The 26,299-nt window shown below is 37.0% G+C and overlaps 1 protein-coding gene across 4 annotated transcripts in view; it reads left to right on the top strand.

Moving 5' to 3' along the window:
• Nucleotides 1-24,535, top strand: part of LOC127852902 (prickle planar cell polarity protein 3-like) — a 209,019-nt gene extending 184,484 nt beyond the window's left edge. For 3 of the 4 annotated variants that reach the window (XM_052386937.1, XM_052386940.1, XM_052386939.1), the window contains 5 exons: nt 16,779-16,953; nt 18,993-19,162; nt 20,250-20,436; nt 21,102-23,041; nt 23,186-24,535. In XM_052386937.1, the coding sequence (XP_052242897.1) occupies nt 16,779-16,953; nt 18,993-19,162; nt 20,250-20,436; nt 21,102-21,250 (681 nt within the window). In that variant the 3' untranslated portion in view covers nt 21,251-23,041; nt 23,186-24,535. The remainder of the gene's footprint in view (nt 1-16,778; nt 16,954-18,992; nt 19,163-20,249; nt 20,437-21,101; nt 23,042-23,185) is intronic. The other variant, XM_052386938.1, reaches the window with a different exon arrangement.
• The last annotated feature ends 1,764 nt before the right edge of the window (nt 24,536-26,299 follow it).

The following is a 26,299-nucleotide window of genomic DNA, read 5'->3' on the forward strand; positions in this document are numbered from 1 at the left end:
CCCAGACTATAAGGTCAGTCTTTATGCCCAGACTATAAGGTCAGTCTTTGGCCCAGACTATAAGGTCAGTCTTAAGGCCCAGACTATAAGGCCAATCTTTGGCCCAGACTATAAGGTCAGTCTTTGGCCCAGACTATAAGGTCAGTCTTAAGGCCCAGACTATAAGGTCAGTCTTTGGCCCAGACTATAAGGTCAGTCTTTGGCCCAGACTATAAGGTCAGTCTTTGGCCCAGACTATAAGGCCAGTCTTTGGCCCAGACTATAAGGTCAGTCTTTGGCCCAGACTATAAGGTCAGTCTTAAGGCCCAGACTATAAGGTCAGTCTTTGGCCCAGACTATAAGGTCAGTCTTTGGCCCAGACTATAAGGCCAGTCTTTGGCCCAGACTATAAGGTCAGTCTTTGGCCCAGACTATAAGGTCAGTCTTAAGGCCCAGACTATAAGGTCAGTCTTTGGCCCAGACTATAAGGTCAGTCTTTGGTCCAGACTATAAGGTCAGTCTTTGGCCCAGACTATAAGGTCAGTCTTTGGCCCAGACTATAAGGTCAGTCTTTGGCCCAGACTATAAGGTCAGTCTTTGGCCCAGACTATAAGGTCAGTCTTAAGGCCCAGACTACAAGGCCAGTCTTTGGCCCAGACTACAAGGTCAGTCTTTGGCCCAGACTATAAGGTCAGTCTTTGGCCCAGACTATAAGGTCAGTCTTTGGTCCAGACTATAAGGTCAGTCTTTGGCCCAGACTACAAGGCCAGTCTTTGGCCCAGACTATAAGGTCAGTCTTTGGCCCAGACTATAAGGTCAGTCTTTGGCCCAGACTATAAGGTCAGTCTTAAGGCCAAGACTACAAGGCCAGTCTTTGGCCCAGACTATAAGGTCAGTCTTTGGCCCAGACTATAAGGTCAGTCTTTATGCCCAGACTATAAGGTCAGTCTTTGGCCCAGACTATAAGGTCAGTCTTTGGCCCAGACTATAAGGTCAGTCTTTGGCCCAGACTACAAGGCCAGTCTTTGGCCCAGACTATAAGGTCAGTCTTTGGCCCAGACTATAAGGTCAGTCTTTGGCCCAGACTATAAGGTCAGTCTTAAGGCCCAGACTATAAGGTCAGTCTTTGGCCCAGACTATAAGGTCAGTCTTTGGCCCAGACTATAAGGTCAGTCTTTGGCCCCCACTATAAGGTCAGTCTTTAGGCCCAGACTATAAGGTCAGTCTTTGGCCCAGACTATAAGGTCAGTCTTAAGGCCCAGACTACAAGGCCAGTCTTTGGCCCAGACTATAAGGTCAGTCTTTGGCCCAGACTATAAGGTCAGTCTTTGGCCCAGACTATAAGGTCAGTCTTTGGCCCAGACTATAATGTCAGTCTTTGGCCCAGACTACAAGGTCAGTCTTTAGGCACAGACCACAAGGTCAGTCTTTGGCCCAGACTATAAGGTCAGTCTTTAGGCACAGACCACAAGGTCAGTCTTTGGCCCAGACTATAAGGTCAGTCTTTAGGCACAGACTATAAGGTCAGTCTTTGGCCCAGACTATAAGGTCAGTCTTTATGCCCAGACTATAAGGTCAGTCTTTAGGCACAGACCACAAGGTCAGTCTTTGGCCCAGACTATAAGGTCAGTCTTTGGCCCAGACTATAAGGTCAGTCTTTGGCCCAGACTATAAGGTCAGTCTTTGGCCCTGACTATAAGGTCAGTCTTTGGCCCAGACTATAAGGTCAGTCTTTGGCCCAGACTACAAGGTCAGTCTTTAGGCACAGACCACAAGGTCAGTCTTTGGCCCAGACTATAAGGTCAGTCTTTATGCCCAGACTTTAAGGTCAGTCTTTGGCCCAGACTATAAGGCCAGTCTTTATGCCCAGACTATAAGGTCAGTATTTGGCCCAGACTATAAGGTCAGTCTTTGGCCCAGACTATAAGGTCAGTCTTTGGCCCAGACTATAAGGTCAGTCTTTAGGCCCAGACTATAAGGTCAGTCTTTGGCCCAGACTATAAGGTCAGTCTTTTGCCCAGACTATAAGGTCAGTCTTTGGCCCAGACTATAAGGTCAGTCTTTATGCCCAGACTATAAGGTCAGACTTTAGGCACAGACCACAAGGTCAGTTTTTGGCCCAGACTATAAGGTCAGTCTTTGGCCCAGACTATAAGGTCAGTCTTTGGCCCAGACTATAAGGTCAGTCTTTGGCCCAGACTATAAGGTCAGTCTTTAGGCACAGACCACAAGGTCAGTCTTTGGCCCAGACTATAAGGTCAGTCTTTGGCCCAGACTATAAGGTCAGCCTTTGGCCCAGACTATAAGGTCAGTCTTTAGGCACAGACCACAAGGTCAGTCTTTGGCCCAGACTATAAGGTCAGTCTTTGGTCCAGACTATAAGGTCAGTCTTTGGCCCAGACTATAAGGTCAGTCTTTGGCCCAGACTATAAGGTCAGTCTTTGGCCCAGACTATAAGGTCAGTCTTTGGCCCAGACTATAAGGTCAGTCTTAAGGCCCAGACTACAAGGCCAGTCTTTGGCCCAGACTACAAGGTCAGTCTTTGGCCCAGACTATAAGGTCAGTCTTTGGCCCAGACTATAAGGTCAGTGTTTGGTCCAGACTATAAGGTCAGTCTTTGGCCCAGACTACAAGGCCAGTCTTTGGCCCAGACTATAAGGTCAGTCTTTGGCCCAGACTATAAGGTCAGTCTTTGGCCCAGACTATAAGGTCAGTCTTTGGCCCAGACTATAAGGTCAGTCTTAAGGCCCAGGCTACAAGGCCAGTCTTTGGCCCAGACTATAAGGTCAGTCTTTGGCCCAGACTATAAGGTCAGTCTTTGGCCCAGACTATAAGGCCAGTCTTTGGCCCAGACTATAAGGCCAGTCTTTGGCCCAGACTATAAGGTCAGTCTTTAGGCACAGACCACAAGGTCAGTCTTTGGCCCAGACTATAAGGTCAGTCTTTAGGCACAGACCACAAGGTCAGTCTTTGGCCCAGACTATAAGGTCAGTCTTTAGGCACAGACCACAAGGTCAGTCTTTGGCCCAGACTATAAGGTCAGTCTTAAGGCCCAGACTACAAGGCCAGTCTTTGGCCCAGACTATAAGGTCAGTCTTTGGCCCAGACTACAAGGCCAGTCTTTATGCGTCACAGGGGGAATTAATGCTCATTATGTTTGTGGCACAACTTTTGTGCAAACTGTCCTTTGTTCTGGGCTACAAGGTTTTTGGGGGTCACAAGGGAATTAACATTTGAAATGTGCAGCACATAACTTGGGTGCATGAATCCCATTGGCCCAGACTATGATGTCAGTACAGAGTTCACATGTGTCACCCTTGTCATGAAGCTTTTGGATGTTCAGGGCACCACTTGGGTGTAAACTGTCCCGTGTGTTAGACTTCAAGGTCACAGGGGTCATTGAAGCCTCTAATATGTAGTTTACAACTTGGGGATTTGTTACCTGCCCTTCGCTCTATAATGCAAGGTCAGTTTAGGGCTGTTATTGAAGTTTGTATTGTGCATGACCAAACCATTGTTCATTTTGGTTGAAAATGTGTAAAACTGTTAAGAGTTCAAGAACCCACCAATCAAGATTACATGTTCAAGGTAATGCGGCATGTGGATGGCAGACAGTGTACTTTAGGTTGGCAGCATGAAGGAAATAATTGTCAATGAATACAATATGTCAAGTGATTATTTACGTTTTGACACAACTTAAAGATGCAAAAAAGTGTATGATTAGTTGATATTTCATCGTAGTGTGATTGGCTCGGAACGTGGTTGTATTCTTTGTCAATACAATCAGTCCAACATGTTCATTCTGTAATTAATTGAGTATTCATATTGGCAATGTAAAAGATGAGAAAATAAGCAAGCACATACAAACTGGGATTAATCTTTCCTTGAAGGTGGTGTTCATTCAAACTATTCAACCACAAAACAACATTTGGAAGAACTACTCATGTCATTGCCTGTTCAGCAAGGTTTTTATGCCAGTAACAACCATTGCATAGTGGATGTAATATGAAACAGACATCTATTAATTGCCAATAGGATAATGGCATTGCCTGATATACCGATACAAGAGTTTGGTATGTCTGGGGAGGGGGTGGGGTTATTGACTGCTGGGGCAAGGGTGAATCATCAGTCCAGAAATATGCCAATAAGAATACCACTTTGCTGAATACCTCATTGATACTACCGTAATTACTCAAGTTTGTAGACACTATAAATTTTCGGACTCCATCTTTTTTAGCAAAAATAATTATTTTTCGTGACACTTAATTTTCAGACATGCGGGTTTTTCGTCTATCCTTAATGACTCTCAATTTTCAGACAGTATATTTTACAGCACTGCTTTACCAGATTTCGGCCCTTTATTCGCTTAACTTGTGACACTTTGATCAAGGATTTTTACAACCCGATTAAGGTCATAAAACCTGGCAGAAGCATGCCTGAGGGCAATGGACCATAACATTTGCGTAATTTGGTAAATAACCATTTATATGTAGAAAATAATTGATTCACCCAACAGCATTTGAAATGATATCGGCCTAATAAGAAAGCAGTAAGTTTAATGTTTTTATATGAAGACTCTAAAACTTGAATATATTTAGAAAGGTCTTTAATTCTATTTGATTTTCTAAGGGACTACAAATTGCTCAAAATGCCTTTCTGAAGGGTAAAGAGATCGCAATTACATGGTCAAGGTCAAAAAGGAGATATTTGGGGCTGATTGTAGAAGGCAGACCAAGTAATTTAGGGTTGGTAGTGGGTGTGAAATAATTGTCATTGAATACCGTAAGCCAAATGAATACCGGTATTGAAGCTTTGATAACACATTTTTAATATGCAAACAAGTTAAAAAATTCATTGAAATCGCCACATATTGTCATTCACTCTGAAATAGCTTGTATTCTTTTGTTTATTCAGTCTGTCCAAGATGTTAATTCTGTAATTAATGGAATAGTAATTAACTCTTTTTTCATTAGAATTGTAGAGATGCAGAAATACACTAACAAAAACAAACTGACATTTACCTGTTTGAGGAGGTCTTGTTTATGGTAACAAATCTACTGCAAAACAACATTTACAAGAACTGCTTACGTCATTGCCTCTTTTACTTGCGTAAGATAATGTTTTTATGCCAATGATGACCTTTGCTGGGTGGATGAAGGAGATATTTGTTAATGATTAAGAGGTTAATGGCATTGCCTGATAAACACCAGCTTGGAATGTGTGGTGAGTGGTCCAGGTTATTGGTTGTTAGGACAATAATAAAGCCATTCTTCTGATGTCAAGTCTGGTGTCTCAGCAAAACAATGACCGCATGTTTATAAACATCAGTTCAGAAATATGCTTGTAAAAATATGACTTTGCTCCAGGACTCATATCTGATAGCAATCTTACCAGTCAAATAAGAAAAAAAGGGTATTACAATTGGTAAAATGATAACATTTCAGTTAAAACTGTTACTATTGTTATCTGTATGCAATAGTTGTTAAGGCATTCGTGAACATCTCTTTTTCGAAAAAAGACATTCTGAAATGTGTTTGTTTTCAGTTGGATGAACTTCATTTATATTGAACTTTATCAAAACAAACATGACTATAGGATATATAGAATACAGTGCTTTCCACAGGATTTTTGTCAGGCGCCCCAGGGCTGCTAGGGGTGGTTCGGGAGGGGTGTTCCCTCCCAACGTTGATTTTTTTAAAAATTGAACGTGTCAATTCACGTTCTGTGGTGCGTTATAACTCAAAGAAAAACAGCGTCAAAAGACGTCATTTGGTGCGCTATGACTCTTCAAAAAAATCCCCCAGTCATTTAAAAATATTTTTTTTTATATTGTTTAATTGTTTTAAAACTTTCCCGCACAGATAGTAAAATCCCGACTCGAACAATTCCCCAATACATCCGTTTCAACCCGACTCTATAACTGTATACTTACTACTTTTCAAGTTTCTATTTATTACCCGATAATCCCCTTTATTCCGTTTTTATCAATCTCTTTCTGGTAAATATTTACGATAAAAGCTCTCAATTATTTCTTTAACACAAACCTTGCCATTTTTAAGTGACTATTTATAGATTTGATGAAATATTGCCTCTGAATATGCGTCAATCCCCTGACCTGTTGTGTGCTTGTTAAAACGCTCAATACACGCACGTTTGTATGCAAATGACGCGACGTTGTACATGCTGCATAATTTTCGCGCTCTTTTTAATTGAGAAAAAGATTCAACACAAAATAAATTTGCACTGCTAATTTGAAGCAAAAATATTTAACGACGGGTAACATTTACATTCGGAAGTGTGTTTCGGATTAAAAACGCGTTAACATCAACTTACGGGAATGGGTTTCGGATTACAAATTTAATTATTCCCATTTGAGATTTCAACAAATATTAACTGTTGCGTTATAAATTCAACGATAATTTGTTTAAACACTTAACGAGTTGAATACATGTTTTGACGGAATTATGCATGAAATTCACGTTGTCCTCGAGGATCACGGTCGGTTGCCATCATCAGTCTTTTAACTATCGATTATCGGACGAAACATTTACAAGTGTGCGTAATTAATTCAACGAAAATTTGTTAAAGCGCATTACGTGTCGAATAAATGTCAGAAAAACAAGGTGAATCAGTTCTATAAATGGACATGTTGAAATATACATGTACTGGAATTAAATTGTTATCACATAATTGTAACCGGGAGTCATTTGCACAACTTACTCGCTATAATAATTAATTGTTTACCACTTGCAATTAATTTCTCGTATTAATTATGAGTCATAGGTAACACTTGTTTACAGTAAAAAGGTGTGATGATGATGCCCGAAACCCGCTTTAATGTTCTGTACTGTACTAATTACTGGTTTTATATTACTCAAATGGTACAACTTCTTGCTAATCAAGCTGCGATAAACTCTTACTTCATGCCCGACGTCAATCAAAATAATTGGTCAATAATTAACCCCGCCCTCATAAGCATTCGCGTAACCGATTGGACGATGAACTTCACAGTTTGACGACTGGAAAGTTACCAGATACATCCTTGTCATCATTTAAATGACTGTGTAATGTGGCTAGAATAATCGATAAGCGCGTCATGCTATTCTCTTATCAGTGGATTATCCATTACCCCATGTGGTGTTTATGGCGATTACTTGTGAAAGTAGGTACCGAGTGCTCTTTTAAAACAGGGAATATTGATACACTGATAGAGAAACCTTGATTTTTTTGGACAATCTCCACTTTCTTTTACTGAAAAATACACTGATCAGAAAATTTCAAGCGCCCCGGGGACTCTGATTTCGAAATTCAAGCGCCCCGGCAAGGGGTGCTTAAATGGCCTGGGGAAAACCCTGGAATAATATTCTAAGGAATGGTGCTTTTATTGCTCTTGGTTTGTGGTGTCAGATCAATTTTTCTTGGATCCTAAGTTTTCAAGTAATTTTTTAACATTTCAGTGACTGATCAATTTACTTGATCTCAGTCAGTGACTATTTTTGCTAAGGTCAATGGAGATGTTTTCATAGGTCAGTTCTAGTAATTGTTAGTCCAATATCAGTTTTGCTGAGGTCAATTATCATTTTTGCTGAGGTCAATTATTAGTTTTGCAGAGGTAATATATTGGTTTTGCTGAGGTCAATTGTAATTTTTGCTGATTTCAATTATAAGTTTTTCTGAGGTCAATATACATATTTGATGAGGTCAATTATAAATATATTTATTTTGTGAGATCAATCATCAGTTTTACAAAGTTCAATATTCAGTTTTGCTGAGGTCAATTATAATTTTTGCTGAGATCAATTATAAGTTTTGCAGCGATCAATTATCAGTTTTGCTAAGGTCACTTATAATTTCTACTGAGGTTATTTATCAATTTGCTGAGGTCAATTATCATTTTTGCTGAGGTCAATTGTAATTTTTGCCAAGGTCAATTATAAGTTTTGCAGAGGTCAATTTAATTTATCAGTTTTGCTGAGGTCACTTATAGTTTCTACTGAGGTTATTTATCAATTTGCTGAGGTCAATTATCATTGTTGCTGAGGTCATTTATAAGTTTTGCTGTTCTTTCTTTTCTTTTTTTAAAGAATATATTAACATATCTTGTATAACATGTTTGAACATTATTGTTGCTACATGGTATCAATTTGTTTTATGATCACAAACATTGTATGTATTATATTTAATTTAAAAAAAGTTTTGCTGTGGTTAATTATCAGTTTTGATGAGGTTAATGGTCATTTTTGCTTACAATTTCTTGGTAGGTTTTGCTCAGGTCCTGGGTCAGGTTAATGTAGGTCCATGGCCATTTATTCTAATGTCCATGGTAAGTTATTCTGAGGTTCATGGTCAGATTTGCTGCTGTCAGTCCATTATCAGTATTTCCTATTCCCATCCAAAACCATTTGTAAATCAGTGGGAACGCTACATTGCATTAATGCTTTTTATATCCCTATACAATCATCTTTTGGCACTATGTGTCAGCTCTTTTCTATTTCATAAAAGTTGTTAGCTGTTATGTGTTGAAACAAAGCATTTGGCAGTGATTTGTTAATCCTGAAAGATTAATTATACTCTCCTGGAATATGGTACGGCTTCCCAAAATAGGCCAATTTTTCTTGTAGTAAAATTATGGTTCAAGTAATATTACTAATTTTGCAAGTTAATGAGCAAAATTTGATCATATGCCAATGTAATTATGAGAAGAATAGACTAGCTGCAATTTGTAATGCAAGGGGGAGCAACAGAATGGCTTGTTATGTGATGTTGTGATGTGATTGATGGCGTCAGAAATCACACACCCTTAGCACTATTAATGTTCATGTGGTAATACTAATATTTATGGCCATCATAGTTATCAATTAAATTTCATTGTTTTCTTAAAGTTTATTTGTTTGAAATCTTGTAATTACTAATCCTACACATTCTGCTAAATTCTATTGAAATGCTCAAACATTTGAACTTGTGTTTCATGTGAGATGTAAACAAGTTGTGGAGTTATGGTATCAATGTCACCTATGGTATGGTTGGCATTGTCAAAACACTTCATTTCAATCCTAGTGCTTAAAATCATTGTAATTGTTCAAATGTTTTTGACTTTATCACAAGTCAGCCTTGTTTGTGAAGTATGCTTTATATGCAATTTATTGCATCATTGTTTTTTTGCATATTTACATAAATTCAGAGAATTAGATACACTGTTACATGCAAGCCTACTAATGGGCTGAATATGGGTGCATGCCAGCAAGGCATTAAATATGCATTAACTTTTGCTAACTTTTCCACATTTTGAAGGTGATGTGGGGTGTTTCAATTAAATGATAATTTCATAGGGATCATGGATCCAGTATTTGAAAGAATGTTAAACATATGTTGGTTGTTGTGCTGTGGAGAATTAAATATCAATATTTACCATATATTCAAAACACATAAATTAATAATCATGATTTACTTGTTATGTTAGTTCATAAATGTTTTTTCCTTTTATTATTTTACGAAGTCAACAGGCGTATGAATATAGATATAGTAGTTTTCATTTCATCCCCACATGCATGCTTTCATATGCCCCACTCTTCTGAACACAAATCCTCCTACATTTTGAATGTCATTTTCTTAAAAAAAAAAAAATATTAATTTTAATGAGCTATAACTCAGAGGGGGTAATCAGGTGACAAACAAGATGGTGACATCCATGCTGAGACAGGTATTTGTTGCTTTTTTTTTCACCTAATTACTTGAATTATTTGTTTAAATGCTGCTCATTTTCCAGCCATATCAGCAAGAAAGTGATAAGTGTTAATTTCAAAGTAATAGACGCTCTTTATCTGGAATTTACTCAATGTGAATTTCCTTACCGAGAGCTGTAAAAAAATTTCCCCGCTAAGAAATTTTGCAGCAAGAAAAGTTGAGATATAGAGCAAATAATAATAAGATATCAAGGCTTATCACTTTCTTGCCAATATGGCTCGAAAGTGAGCTGCATTTTAACATTTTATCAAAGTAATAAAGGGTATAAAAAGGGGGAAAATAACTGTCTCAGCATAGATTTCGTCATCATGTTTGTCACGTGCTTAAACCCTCTGATAACATTTTGTTTAAAATTACATACGAAAGCTTCTGTGCACAATTTCTGTTACATTTTATGTGCAATTTATGTGCAACTGTTTTCAACGTACTTATATGCAAGTTCAGTGCATTTTGTCAAGGTTTCAATATAAAGTTGCCTTTAAAGGAATTATTAACTTTCTTTCTGTGCACAAATCCTATTAAATTTTGAATGCGTTTTTTGGCAAAATTTCCAGAACAATTATCTGATAGTGCTACAGTGCTTATTTACATGGTTTCACAATTGCTTTTCTTTTAAGGAGATAATTGCCTTTTTTCGGCGTAAGCTGCATAAGCCAGCTTTTCACCCTGACTTGACCTTTGTAAGTGTCCAATAAAATTCAAATAAAATTTCCCGCGGCTAGGTACGAATGAATACACTTCATTTATTCCATTGGCTGATTTGAGTATACCACCAGAACATTGGAAACATATCCGCGTCTTTGTAACACTGTTTTACTGTATGAAACAATTTTATCTCTAATGAAAAGGCTTAATAGATAGAACAGTTTTACACTCAATTCTCGACATCAATACAGTTTGTGCGTACACCTTTTATTTTCAGAGTATTACCAGCGCAAAAGCGTTTATACTTAAAAGGCTATGTTCTCATATTTAGTACTTACTTCCATATTCCTGTCAACATGTTAACATGTAAAAGTATAAAGAGCAGTGGAAGCGAGGCCTCACTTTAAAGAATTGCATTTCAACCCGCGAGGTTTCGGGTCAAGTCGCGGACATTCAGAGTTTATATACAGGTCATCACCGGAGTTCGCGGTCAGTAAAATAATCGTTATATAATGAAGACGCTATCCGTGAACTAGGTGACCTGGAATTTTCTTTAGACCAGAAATATGTTAAAAGAAGATATTCAGCAATATAATTATGGTATGTCAATAATAGATTCTTAATGTGTTTTCAACAATACAATGATAAATATTATTTTTAATAAATTTAACAATAATTATTCCACCATATTGCCTAATGTACTAAAGTGATATTATGTGCATGTAACAGTTTATAGGTGTCTATCGCAACCGTTGATTATTTTTGATGTTTCTACTTCATATACACTTATAGTAATTAATGCAGCATCAACATACTAAAACAATATACCAGAAAGAGAAAAATAATGCATTTGAATATTAACCGTACTTTCGTTTGACAACTGATCACGCGTTTACGAGTTGAACCTAAATTTAGTTTTAGTGCAGATTTGTTCATACGACACAAAGACACAATATTGTTTTACGGATCATTTCGGCTTACAGGACTGGGTGGGTCACGTAAGAATATCGAATATAAAATATATTTTTATAAACAACTGGTAGCAAGGTGAGTTGCAGATAATTGATCAGTAACCACATTTTAACTAACTATTTTGACCTGTTAATTCTTTTCAGCTCAATTCAACAGTGCAAAATGCCCATAATATCACTTTAAGCATGAGCACGATGATTCTCGATACTGTTAATAATCAAATCAAATAGCAATGCCCGACAGACCACTAAAACAGGTTTGTTCTCGTGTGGCCGGTTGACTCATATGTTTAAATTTCACTTCCATTCTTCTTTTGGTTTTCTGTTTTGTATCTATAGGTTTATGACCAGCAATATGTTATAATGTAAAATAAGCCGCGAAAACTCCCCGTAACATCCCGTACTGCGTGTGATGCAGCTAAGAACTGCACAGAAAAAGACAGTCGCTATCCTTGATCTCATTCATTAAACTATTTACGCCGTATATCTTTTTTAAAGATATTTCTTGTTTTAAAATAAAGCTTTTGTGCGCAAATCCTACATTTGTTTGTGATTTTTGCCAAAGTTTTACAGAATTGTCAAGGTTTTTTTATTGGAGTATTTATAAGGAGTTATTGCCCTAACAAGTTATTGCTCTTTGCTTAAAATTATAAATTAAATCTACTGTGCGCAACTTCTACATTTTGCATGCAATGGACGTCAAACTGAGTAAAAGTGTTACAGTTCACATTGTAAAGGTTTAGATATTTAGTTTTTGCCCCTTTGTTTAAAATAATTTAATGCTAGGGCTTTGTTATTGCAGTTTGTTGTTGTGTTTATCTAAAATACTTAAATAGCAAATTCTGCAGTACACTGTCCACAACAATGCATCCATGGTGTGGGATACACTCTCTGACAGCTCCTAATGTTTTTAATCAAATCAGTTTGTCTGCATTTGATCTGCATGCTTGATTCATATTTATTACTTTATTATTATTTATACAAAATATTAATAACAATAATGTACAAATAAGCTTTTCCCCCCATCCCCACTTTCGGTGCTGTCTTGAAAGAAAGACCTCAATCATTTTCAAAATGCTGCAGATGTTTGTATATACTCTTTTTGGGCCTATCTCAATCAGTATTATTATGTCATTTACCTGCCAGAGTGTAACATCCCTCAGATTTAGATTGTGAAATTGGGTACATGGGGTCAGGTATAGGTAAAATGTTGAACTTTTCATAACACTCAATAAGTATCATCCATTAACAGAAATAATGCATCTGATCCAAATTTCTAAAGATTGCTTCCACTTATGAGACATGTACCATTGTGTTTGAAGTTGCTGGAGAGTTCATTTCCTTCGTTTCCATTTAACAAGAAAATAACTTTGGCTCTGATTTTGTTTGAATGGCCTCATGGTGCATACGGTGACTGACCTGCAAAACTATGTCTCTGAACCCATGATTTATGTTTGTAATAAACTGTGAAATTACTTAATGCATACCCGTAGCCAGGGGGGATGCGTTGGGTGCGTTTGCACCCAATGTTTTTTGACGAGTAAACAAAATATATGTACTATAAGATGCACCCAACTTTATTCGAAGCAAAAACGATTATTTATCTCTTCCCGGAATCCAGTGAGCCTTCGTATTTAAGCATTACAATAATGTTAAATTCAATATGCTATCGACAGGAAAGAGAGTACATTAGGATTAATATTAACGGAATGTTATGCCAACTTCCGAAAATGACGGAAATCAAAAGACAACCGTCGACCAATATTGCCGTAGACTATTGAGTCATTGGTTAATAATTTTGCATTATAGCACGATTTATAACAATAACACATTTAACACAGCATTTTCGACAGACTGCGTTGTCTTTTTGTTATATCCCCGTACAATCATTTTCGGATCACCTTATAAAGGGTTTTCTGACAAAAAATATCAGCTATGCTCAAGACAGGATACTTTTTGTTGTTGTATTGCAAGAAAACAAATCATTTCTACAAAGCAATGTAGTTTTTTTATATCATCAGTTCTGTTCTGCTCCACATACAGAACTGCCCACAATGTTTTAATTATGTCAAACTTGACACTAGGAAATAAGCCATACTCTTAAACTGTTGTTATAATGAATTTAAAACGTTATAACATATATGATCAAGTGGACGTTCACTTTTAATGTTCATGAACTGTGATGGATCTCAAACATATGGGCAAACAAGGCCATCTTTTTTCTTCAACGTCCTGGTTTACATTTATGAGGACTTTGAGACGATAGGACCAGTAGTTTGTGGTTATAGGGTCTTTATGAAGCCTTAATTGTTATATTCTGAAATTCGTTTGGAAAAAGATAACTAGTTTGTTAAAAAAAAAAAAAAAATACAACCAGTTATAACATTTTAATTTCTTGTTAGTATTGATGCAGATTAGAGAAGACCCAGTTGTGTTAATCAGTGTTTGTTGTACAAAACACTATTAGCACGTTTAGAGCAATGCTAGGCCTCGGGTACTATTTATAGAATCAGACAAACAGTTGTTTTGAAAACAGTCAAATATTTTCATTTAATTTGCTTGATTTAGGAATGGTATAATTTTGGAATGGTAAAATCCACCAATTTTATCGAGATTCCAATAAATAATGATATTGTATACCGTTCTTATTGTTGATTTAATATTCTATCAATGTGTTGTTGCATATGGAAACAAAGTATGTGCGCGCATACTAGCTACCGGTATAAAATAATGTTTTTTCGTGACTGATCGAAAAAGGTGGTCATTGAATAATGGCAGTGGGGAATACATGTATGTTATATCATATTCATGTCGATCAGTCACTGAGTATAGTCAATGAAAGTATTTTCATATAAAAATGCTCTATAACTTCAGTCTCTGAATACAGATAAAACGCCACCAGAATGCAGGATTTTACCTTTTCATTTTCAAAATTTTCTTGGGGGAGGACCTTCAAACCCCCCATGCAGGAGGGGAACAACCCTCCCCCTCCTAAGGCTTCGCCACTTTTTTACTCAATAACAATCGCACCCCCCTTTTCAAAACACTGGCTACGGGCCTGTAATGTGTTGAGTTATAAGTTATTTAAGGATTCAATTCTACATATTGATGTATTTATTTACTTGTACATCCTGAGAGACTTGATTGGAAATAAAATAAAAGGTACTGTGTCAGTCTGTGTGCAAACCAAAACATACAAAAGGTCAATGATAAGGATGATCTATTGATATACTTATTCATATTAACCTACTGAAAAAAGAGACTATTTAAAAGTAGTTTTGTTGTGGTGATGACATGCAACCGTTTTGTCTTGCTCAGTCAGTAGATATGCTGGATTACATATCTGGCAAAACAAAAGTGAAGAGAACAACTTGCTGTTACCAGAAGCACAATGCCTTGCAGAGTGATGTATAATTATGTTCCGCATGAAGCCTGCATGGTTGCTGCAATTTCCTGTTATTATGAGTTATAGTTGTTAATGGCTTTCCAAGAACTAAATTGGTTTGCCTTACATCAAGCGCGTAAGGGAAATATTCTTCTTAATTCTTGGAGAAACGTTCTAGATATTTGGTGCAGACAGCTTGCACTTTGTTTTAATGATTTGTTGCTGGCAGAGGCCACATGTTGTGTGCAACATAGATACCCCGACACATTTTCAGCCAATTATCAGTTGTCTTTCACACCTTTTTACCAATTCAAACAGGAAATTTGCAGACAGTTGCACAATTAATAACGATTACTCAGGCTTTGTTCCGATGTTGAATATTTTGAAACCTTGTATGAATGTGCTTTTGATGTTGCCATAGCAACATTTAGCAAACATCAAAAGAACTGACGTTCATTGTAAACAATTAAGCAACTTGAATATTATGTTGTATTCACTAGTATAATGCAGCGTTCTTGTTCTTGGTGACAAAAGACACCTAGCCTATCAATAATTCTTGGAATATTATCAAACCTTTTAAGCTCCATCAAACATGATGAAATTGTGAGGATGATTCAATTAAATAATCCCACACCTTACAATGTTTTTATGCCCCCCTTCGAAGAAGAGGGGGGTATATTGTTTTGCTGGATGTCGGTCGGTCTGTCGGTCGGTAGGCCAGTTCGTTTCCGATCAATAACTCGTAAATGAATTGACCGATTGGCTTGATACTTCACATGTGCTCTGGCCTTGGACAGTAGATGACCCCTAGTGAAATTGGGGTCACTAGGTCAAAGTCACTATCACAGTAAGTGTGAAAATCATTTCTGATCAATAACTCGTCAACCAATTGACCGATTGGCTTGATACTTCACATGCGCATTGGCCTTGGACAGTAGATGACCCCTATTGAAATTGGGGTCACTGGTTCAAAGCCCTGTTTTGAGGGCATGTTTCTCTGACCGCGGAACACTTGTTTAGTATGTTATAATATTACGTTGTATCAACTTTTTTAGGGCAGTACATAACCAATGCTTATACAGGACTTTAAAATATTTTGTTATCAAGGCGATTATTGGAAACTGTCCTGATTGGAAACTGTCCAACCAATAATAACAAGCTTTTAGGCCAACAAGCTTCGACTGTTGATTGCAAAAATAACAGTCTTTTCCTCTGACAACCCAAATCTTTGGATTTTATCCAACAGTCTTTCTCAAGCTATCGTTATCTTGAGGAGTCGTCAAGTCAGCATTAGACTTGTTTGTTTGCTGTCAGCAGGTACCTGTTACAAACATACAAGGCATTTAGACTTGATGATTGCCTGGACTTTATTTATACTTTCTCTGAATGTAAGATGTCAGAGTGGGAGAGACCAGTCCATGAAGTTGAGCCATTCTTTCTAGTCAAATAAATTATTAATACACTTGAGCCAGTCGCTTAGGGACCAGCAGGCTTAATACATATGTGTAAAGTGTAGTACTACATTAGCCTGTGCAGTCCACCCAAGCTTATCAGGGACAACACTTTCTGCCTAAAAAGGAGTTTTCCTAAAAAGATAATTTTTTATACAAAAATAACAACATTTAAACAGAAAGTGTCATCCCTGATTAGCCTGTGTGGACTGCATTGGTTTTAGAAATACATTTGTACAACTTAGTTTACATCATGGGTTGTTATTTTGTCTTTATAGTCATGATGTAATAAAACAGTATACCTTTTTAGCTCATCTGAGCACAATGTGCTCATGGTGAGCTTTTGTGATCACCATTTGTCCATTGTCTGTTGTGTGTCGTGGATTTGCCTTCTTAAGACTCTAGAGGCAACATTTATTGGCAGATCTTCATGAAACTTGGTTAAAAGATTTGTCTCAATAATATCTTGGACGAGTTTGAAAATGGTTCTGGTTGTTTGAAGAAACATGTCAGCCAGGGGGTGGGGCATTTTTCTTTATATGGCTATAGTTAAACCTGGTTTACACTCTAGATTCTAAAATTTAATGTGCTGTGTATTTTCAGGACCTGTCCTACAAGGAACATCACTGGCATGAGTTCTGTTTCAAGTGCTTTGAATGCGAGAAATCACTGGTGGATCAGCCGTTTGCGCCGAAGAATGAGCGCATCTTCTGCGCCGACTGTCATGACAATAACTTTGCTGCCAGGTGTGATGGATGCACGAAGCCATTTAAAGGAGGTGTGTTTTGGTCTTAATTTGCAGCTTTCTATGTAGAAATTTTTCTTGGTGCTCGATGCCTGCTTGTTTCATCTTTGACCCTTTCCCACTCAGAAGCAAAGTAAAATGGCTATGTACAAACAGCATGAAACCAGAACAGCCTGCTAGTAACTCGGCAGTCTGTTTAGGTCTTAAGCTGTTTGCTGCTCATCTGTATCTAAGGGTTGGAAATAAATCCTTTAAGACTTGAATCTAGTAAGAAAGGTCTTTAATTAAAATCAAATTTCTAAGGGACTACAAACATGTCAAAATACATACCGGTATCTATGTAAGTGGTAAAGAGTTAATAGTTAGCATCCCTAGTCTTTCAATTCTTGCCAAGAACTCATTAAATGTAGCAGGAAAACCAATCAGTTATCATAAAAAATAAATCAAACAGTAATTTCCTCCTGCTACATGTTTTTCATGTAAACATCATAAGGTCTACAGAAATATGACATACAAATGTTTTTGTAAGAATGTTAATTACCATGCTCCCCAAGTACATCAAATTATTTTGCCACCTATTAATGACAGTCTCAAGCTGTGGATACCTTTACTGGGAAGTCATTACTCCTCCACATGTGGGTTTCTGGATTCAACATATACAAGGTCTGGCAATGACTAGGACTTCCCAAGCCTGAAATTATGATATCCCAAAGCCTGAAATAATGAGATTTCAAAGGACAGTAAAAAAAACACAAGTAATATGTCACGTTAGAATAAATACAACAGTTGGCATATTACTGTAAATGTTAATTTGTGCATGCAAATAAAACACTTTCTAGGAAAACTAGACTTAATCCATGTGTGTAAAGTGTGGTCTCAGACTTAATTCATGTGTGTAAAGTGTGGTCTCAGACTTAATTCATGTGTGTAAAGTGTGGTCTCAGACTTAATTCATGTGTGTAAAGTGTGGTCTCAGACTTAATTCATGTGTGTAAAGTGTGGTCTCAGACTTAATCCATGTGTGTAAAGTGTGGTCTCAGACTTAATTCATGTGTGTAAAGTGTGGGTCTCAGACTTAATCATGTGTGTAAAGTGTGGTCTCAGACTTAATTCATGTGTGTAAAGTGTGGGTCTCAGACTTAATTCATGTGTGTAAAGTGTGGTCTCAGACTTATTCATGTGTGTAAAGTGTGGTCTCAGACTTAATCATGTGTGTAAAGTGTGGGTCAGATTAGTCTTTGCAGTCTGCACATGTTAGTCTGGATGACACAGTCTGCACATGTTAGTCTGGGATGACACAGTCTGCACATGTTAGTCTGGGATGACACAGTCTGCACATGTTAGTCTGGGATGACACAGTCTGCACATGTTAGTCTGGGATGACACAGTCTGCACATGTTAGTCCTGGGATGACACAGTCTGCACATGTTAGTCTGGGATGACACAGTCTGCACATGTTAGTCTGGGATGACACAGTCTGCACATGTTAGTCTGGGATGACACAGTCTGCACATGTTAGTCTGGGATGACACAGTCTGCACATGTTAGTCTGGGATGACACAGTCTGCACATGTTAGTCTGGGATGACACAGTCTGCACATGTTAGTCTGGGATGACACAGTCTGCACATGTTAGTCTGGGATGACACAGTCTGCACATGTTAGTCTGGGATGACACAGTCTGCACATGTTAGTCTGGGATGACACAGTCTGCACATGTTAGTCTGGGATGACACAGTCTGCACATGTTAGTCTGGGATGACACAGTCTGCCCATGTTAGTCTGGGATGACACAGTCTGCACATGTTAGTCTGGGATGACACAGTCTGCACATGTTGGTCTGGGATGACACAGTCTGCACATGTTAGTCTGGGATGACACAGTCTGCACATGTTAGTCTGGGATGACACAGTCTGCACATGTTAGTCTGGGATGGCACTTCCACTTAAACTGGATTTAATGTTCCGAAAAAAACTTCCTTCACACACAATTTCTTATAAGCAGAAAGTGTGGGATAGGCTTATCTGGGATGAAACTGCATGTATTTATTAATGGCATTATTTTCACATGTAGGTATGAAGAAGTTTGAGTACAAGGGAAAGCAATGGCATGAAGAATGCTTCACATGCATGGTGTGCAGTGAGCCAATCAGAAACAAGAGCTTCATCCCCCGTGATGAGCAAGTCGTCTGCGTGCCCTGCTATGAGAGGGACTTTGCCCAGAAGTGCACCAAGTGTAGCGGGGTAAGAACTTTTATGTCATCAATTGTGGTGCAATAAAATAATAATTGTTTAAGTAAGTCCTAAATGCATTTAAGAGGTCAAACTATCGTGTTTAAGTGTGTATAGTCATCACGTGTTAACCCTTTTACACTGAGAGGCAAAGTGTAAATGGCTGTTCAGGTTTTATGCTGTTTTCTGCTCATCAGTATCTAAGGGTTGGAAATGAAGCCTTTTAAACTTGAATCTAGTAAGAAAGGTCTTTAATTAAATTTAACTTTCTAAGGGACCACAAATGTGTCAAAATACGTATCTATGTGGTGAAGGGTTATGTTAAGTTTTCATTCAAATTTCAAAAACACCTACATGTATTTTTGATGTTAGCTGATGGCATAGATCAATTTACGTCATGTTGATTGGTAAGTTGTTGACATATGAATACAAGTAAATGGGTATAACTACGTGGTTTTAGAAGGAGGTTTGGAGGTTGAGTGTAGAGACTTATGCTGAAGAGGTTGGAGGTAGCGTTGCTGGGCGACGGCGGGAGCACGGCTCTTGAGGTTGGGAGATTTGGGAGCTCGCGAGATGGGGAGTTAATAGCGGATGCTTATGAATTAACGAATTAAACCGGAACTGGTTTTATTGATGTGTGGCAGACATGTAACACACCACATTGCATTGCTCTAATTTCAATGCAATAGTCAAATTTATACTAAGCCCTTAAATTCCGTTGTCGAATGTACGTATTAGTCTTTTCACCCATTTAAATGCAATGTGATGCAGCATTTTTGTTTTTACATAAATTGTCTTAAGAAATTAGCCCTTATAATAATTGGACCTTAGCTAATAGGTGGTTAGTAAAACGTCAATATTTCTACTAGCCTGGATTGCATTTCAATAGCCCTGTGTCGTGTAAAAATGTTTTTAATTGAACTACACATTATTTGTAGTGAATTGAACAACAGTTATAGTGATATTTATTTGTACTTTTCAAAAGTTTTTCAAACTGTTAATGCTGTTTTTTTCCTGAAAGGTTTTAGAAACCCAAAATCTCACAAAATTCAACATTTATGATTTTACTACAACCCTTTTGATACATGTACCTGCACAGGTGATCAACAAAGGGGGCGTGGCGTACAAGAACATGCCATGGCACCGTGAGTGTTTCACCTGCACCAACTGCAACAAGGAGCTGGCCAAGGAGAAGTTCACGTCAAAGGATGACAAGCCGTATTGCGCCGACTGCTATGGGGACATGTTTGCCAAGAAGTGCTGCCGATGCACCAAGCCCATCACTGGTAAGGCATGCTGTGAGGTCGCCAGCAGTTATTTAGTTTATTTCCTTGCTCATCTAAGCTCAGATTTCTTGGGGGAGGTTTTGTGATCACTTTTTTTTCGTTGTGTATGGTGTGCGAGTTGGGAGCTATGTCACATGGGGTCAAAATCTCGCTTACTACTTTCATTTTGGTCAATTGATTTTGGCGAAGTAATTGGCCATGGACTTAACATTTTTCTGTTTAATAGCTGCTGGGCAGCATCAAAGAACAGAAGGGGGCATTGTGTTTCACAAACAAAGGTCTTGCTCAAAGTATTCTTTACTTCATTATAAACATTGGTTAAGTTTGTACTGTTTGGTGTAATATAAAATACAGAAGATGCTTGGTTGGAAAGATTGCATATGAACAAAAATGCACTTGGTAATTTTAAAAAGAGAATCAGATGATCTGCATTTAAGGGCTTTATATTTACCTAAAGTCACTGCGGCGTAGTGGATATGCTGTCCGTCTAGCGACCAGCAGGTCACAAGTTCGATCCCGTCTGCGTTTTAGATCTTCCCCATAGACCCCAAGTACTGGTTCTAGCCCAGGAAACGTACTCGAGAGCGTCTCAAATAAGCCTTAGGCTTTCTATGCAATCGAGCTAAAGTAAATAGGTTTAAACTAAATTAAACCTAATATTTCAGGTTTCGGAGGAACGAAATTCATTTCGTTTGAAGAGCGTCACTGGCACAGCGATTGTTTCGTCTGCTACAAGTGTGATGCCTCCATGGTAGGGCGCGGTTTTCTGGTCAACGAAGGAGATATTCTTTGCCCTGAGTGTGGCAGAAATTAAAACCAACACTTTTTGTCTCAAAACACTTATCCTATCTAGGTAATTTAATTTAATGAAATTAACTACTTTGTATTTATAGCACATCCCATCTTGTTTGTCGACTTGTTTGCAAATAATGAAACTTTAAATAAAAATGGAGAAAAGATGTTATTTTGTTTGTAGAAAAAAATACCAGTTAAACTTGAAATAAAAATGGAGAAAAGGTGTTATTTTGTTTGGAGAAAAAAATACAAGTATACTGCTTGTAGAAAACATGATAGATTGAGAGTATTAAATCATGCTGCAAACATTTTTAAATCAATATATTTCCAGAATGACTTACTTCATTGTGTATCTGATCACATTTGTTTTTCATTTGTTAACTATACAAATAATGTATATGAAATTAAATTAATTCTTCAGTGTAATTAATACTGTACATATTTTGTGTTTGTCAAGAGGTTCATTATTTTAAAGAATGCAGTCAAACGAGCTCTGTTTTTATGGGTAATGTATGCTTAAGTTGTTGGTGCTTTGGTGTACGTACACATTTGTCAGAAAAGCAATAATTATCACTTGTTTCTTGTCACATTAGTTGCATGGTGCTTTTTAATAATAGCATATGATATGTAATGTGTTATATATGGTTGAGGTGTCTTTTGAAAACAAGCACTGATTTTTACATTCTGACCTGGAGAATAATTTGAAACATTATTTGTCTGCAGTTAATTGGGAAAAAATGTGCTCTAACTTTTATAAACATTTTTATAACTATCACTTGTTATTAAGCTTTTTAAGATTTTAATGTATATATTAATATTTTTTATATAGATATGCCTGCTAAACACCAGTGATTTTCCACATAAATGAAATGAATTATTTGATTTTTTTTTATTGGACACAAAATTGTAAACATTTTACAGACTGCAAAAAGATTGTCTTTCACTATTTATTTGAATCTCGTTTTGTAAAGTGACACAATTATATAATATATGTAGGATTGAATTGTAGAACAAGTTGATTAGCATATTAATAATTAGATTAGGTTATTAAAATTAAGAAAATGCAAACTACTTACATGATGTATACGATTTTATATACAAAAAATAATCTAAATTAAAATTAAGATACATAAAGGGAATTTTGGAAGATTGTAAATTATTTAATAGACGTACTGAATGAATAATTCTTCATATTTATTGTGAATTTTTAATACAAGTTGTTATTAACTAATGTCAGATATTAAATTGTTGAATTGGTCAAGTTTTTTTTATTTTCAATACAAGTTGTTACTAACGTTCGATATTATTTTGTTGAATTGGTCAAGTTGTATTATGTATAGTTTTACGGCGTTAAAGCTATTATTTGTACAGTAGGACTGTTTGTTTTGGAATCTGAAGAAATTACAAGTTGTTTGAATGATATAATCTATTTGAATATACTTATTGGTGATTTGTGATTTTAGCTTAGATGAAGCATATTATTATGCAAGTTATACTTGAACAGTTTAGTTAATTTAACGGTTGTTTGGAGATTTTTATGCCCCCCTTCGAAGAAGAGGGGGTATATTGCTTTGCACATGTCGGTCTGTCGGTCGGTCGGTCCACCAGGTGGTTTCCGGATGATAACTCAAGAACGCTTGGGCCTAGGATCATGAAACTTCATAGGTACATTGATCATGACTCGCAGATGACCCCTATTGATTTTGAGGTAACAAGGTCAAAGGTCAAGGTCACAGTGACCCGAAATAGTAAAACGGTTTCCGGATGATAACTCAAGAACGCTTAGGCCTAGGATTATGAAACTTGATAGGTAGATTGATCATGACTTGCAGATGACCCCTATTGATTTTCAGGTCACTAGGTCAAAGGTCAAGGTCAAAGTGACCGAAATAGTAAAATGGTTTCTAGATGATAACTGAAGAGCGCTTATTCCTAGGATCATGAAACTTGATAGGTAGATTGATCATGACTCGCAGATGACCCCTATTGATTTTCAGGTCACTAGGTCAAAGGTCAAGGTCACGATGACCCGAAATAGTAAAATGGTTTCCGGATGATAACTGAAGAGCGCTTATTCCTAGGATCATGAAACTTGATAGGTAGTAAACTTGATAGGTAGATTGATCATGACTCGCAGATGACCCCTATTGATTTTCAGGTCAAAGGTCACTAGGTCATGGTGACCCGAAATAGTAAAATGGTGTCTGGATGATAACTCAAGAACGCTTATGGCTAGGATCATGAAACTTCATAGGTACATTGATCATGACTGGCAGATGACCCCTATTGATTTTCAGGTCACTAGGTCATAGGTCAAGGTCACAGTGACAAAAAACATATTCACACAATGGCTGTCACTACAACGGAGAGCCCATATGGGGGGCATGCATGTTTTACAAACAGCCCTTGTTATTGTTATATTTAGAGCAATTTAACATCAACAGCCATGGTAATGAATGCATTTATCTTGAAAGACAGCTGGAATGGTATGTGGTTGAAAAAACATACATTGAACAGATTTTTTCTCTTTAACATATCTGATTAAGTGCTGTTATACATAGACATGATAAAGGTCAACAACTTCGGTGAAGAAAAGTTTCACAAGGCATTCAATTAAAGAAATAATGAGGCCATCAGTTGATGAATAATAACTTTATGATCATTCCTATTGTCATTATTCACATGGCTTCCCAAACAGCATCTCTTTTTTTCTCTTCATAATGCACCAGTTAAATTTCAAATTACCAGTACTAGAAAGTTTATTTTACTATAAATGTTATTGTTAAATGGAGAGAAACAAGACTGGTTTGTAAAAAACATAGTGAACCAATGGCTTTAATTGTATTAAATTTCCATATAAAATACTCACCATGCAACAATAGGGTCTTATTACATTTACAATACACTATTTATAATTTATATATATATATATTTATAATACCTTGTAAATTAACAAACATTTCTGCTTTATTTAAATCGACATCTTCGACAATTTATGAGACCCTTCAATCAAGTTGTAAGGTATTTGGTTGAGACTATCACCGCTACCACTTTACCCTCTCCCACTTTGAAGCAAAGTGAAAATGGCTATGTGCAAACAGCATAAAACTAGAACAGCCTGCGAGTAACTCACAGTCTGTTCAGGTTTTATGCTGTTAGCTGCTCATCAGAATCTAAGGGCTGAAAATGAAGCCTTTAAAACTTGAATCTAGTAAGAAAGGCCTTGTGAATCTACATGCATTTGTAATATGTATTCAACAAGTTGTATAAGGTGCCAAATGGAAATAAATTTGTTAGAATTTCAGATTGAATGTTTGTTAGGTCTTAGTTATGGTCATTTTAAGAAAGCATTAATACAAACATGTTGAAGAAATATTCAACAAAATTGTGTTTACCATTTGAGAATAATACAAGGATATAAACTTCCGTGTGGTGTGTTAAAAATATGAGCCTAGTTCTGAGAAAAGCTTAATGCATGTGCGTAGTGTCATCCTAGACACTGTGGAGGACACTTTCTGCCTAAATTGGATTTTTGCTAAGAATAGACTTCATTTATACGAATAATGTCATAAAAGCGGAAAGTGTCATCCCTGATAAGCCTGTACGGACTGCACAGGCTAATCTGGGCCGACACTCAACGCACATGCATTATGCCCAGTTTTCTCAGAACACGAGCCATGTGTGTTGAGAATAGCCCGTTTAATTTGACTAATGTTGTCCCTAATTTTCAGTGCATGGTATTTTGTTGTAAGAGGAATTGAGTGTTTGTTATTGACCGACTCCTCGTATGTTGGTAATTTTGTTGGTTTGCTTGTAATCACTAGTCTGTGCTTTTTGACAATTAATGCCCAGATCTTTAGAGAAGTTTAGAAATAAACTAAGAACAAGAGAATGGTGTTTCTTATATTTACATTAACAAGATTTTGATGGTATTGCAAGCAACAATGGAGTCACGTATTGCTAGACCTTATATATATGAGCTGCGCTCTGTGAAAAGGGGTTAAATGCATGCGCAGTCTGCACAGGCTAATCAGGGATGACAATTTCCACCTAAACTTGATTTTTGCTAAAATGAGCCATTTTTTAAACAAAAAATGTATAAAAGCGGAAAGTGTCGTTCCTGATTAGCCTTGTGCGGACCTTGAAATTTGAATTATGACCTTGACAATTAAATGACAAGTCATGTCCTTTGTAATGCAATAATAATCCTGATATTTGTATCAACATCTTGACAGGCACTTGTAAGTGTGGATTTAATGGAAAGATTGAAAAATGCTTTTATTGATGTTGGATCTTTGCATGTCACAGTGACCATAAAATTACATGTCTGGTGTGAAGTTATTTTTTTCAAACGCTATTTGATCACCCCTCAATGTCTGATATAACACTCCAGATATTACTTTGACCTTGTGACCTTGAATTGTGACAGCCAAGCCAGATTTGAACAACCATTCATCAAGAATGTGCAACACTTGCATATAAACAGGCAAATTTTGAGTTAGGTTGTATACAGGTTAAACAACTTTCCGTGACACAGGTTTACAACGTTACCTTCCTAAACAAAGTTCAAGGTTATGGTATACCAATTGGTAAGCAATTGACCTGGTTATTTACCACACTTCACCCATCTTCAAATATGGCCTTGAGATTGTCAAGATAATCATTCTGACCATGTTTTATCAAGAATGGGCCATAAATGTGTCTTAGATTGGACCTGATTACCTAGTTATTCATGTTGAGTGGTTGCCAGGCTGTTTTTTTTAAAGATTTGATCGGGTGACCTAGTTTATGGACACAGGATTCATATTCAAAATTGATCTAAATTTTGTTAATATAAGTTCTTACCAAGTTTCATCAAGATTGTATTTAAAATATGGCCTCTAGAGTGGTAAGGAGCTAAAAGATGATTACACACAACGCTGAACATGATTCACCACAACAGCTCACCATGAGAACTTTCTGCTTGGTGAACTAAAATTTCAAAGAACTTGTCTATGATTTTCAGTTATGATTTGTATACAGTACCAAATGTCTGGAAACTTTTCTCTTAAAGTTACTGAAATGAAAT

Source organism: Dreissena polymorpha, chromosome 12, assembly GCF_020536995.1.
Source record: "Dreissena polymorpha isolate Duluth1 chromosome 12, UMN_Dpol_1.0, whole genome shotgun sequence".
Classification (NCBI taxonomy): Eukaryota; Metazoa; Mollusca; class Bivalvia; order Myida; family Dreissenidae; genus Dreissena; species Dreissena polymorpha.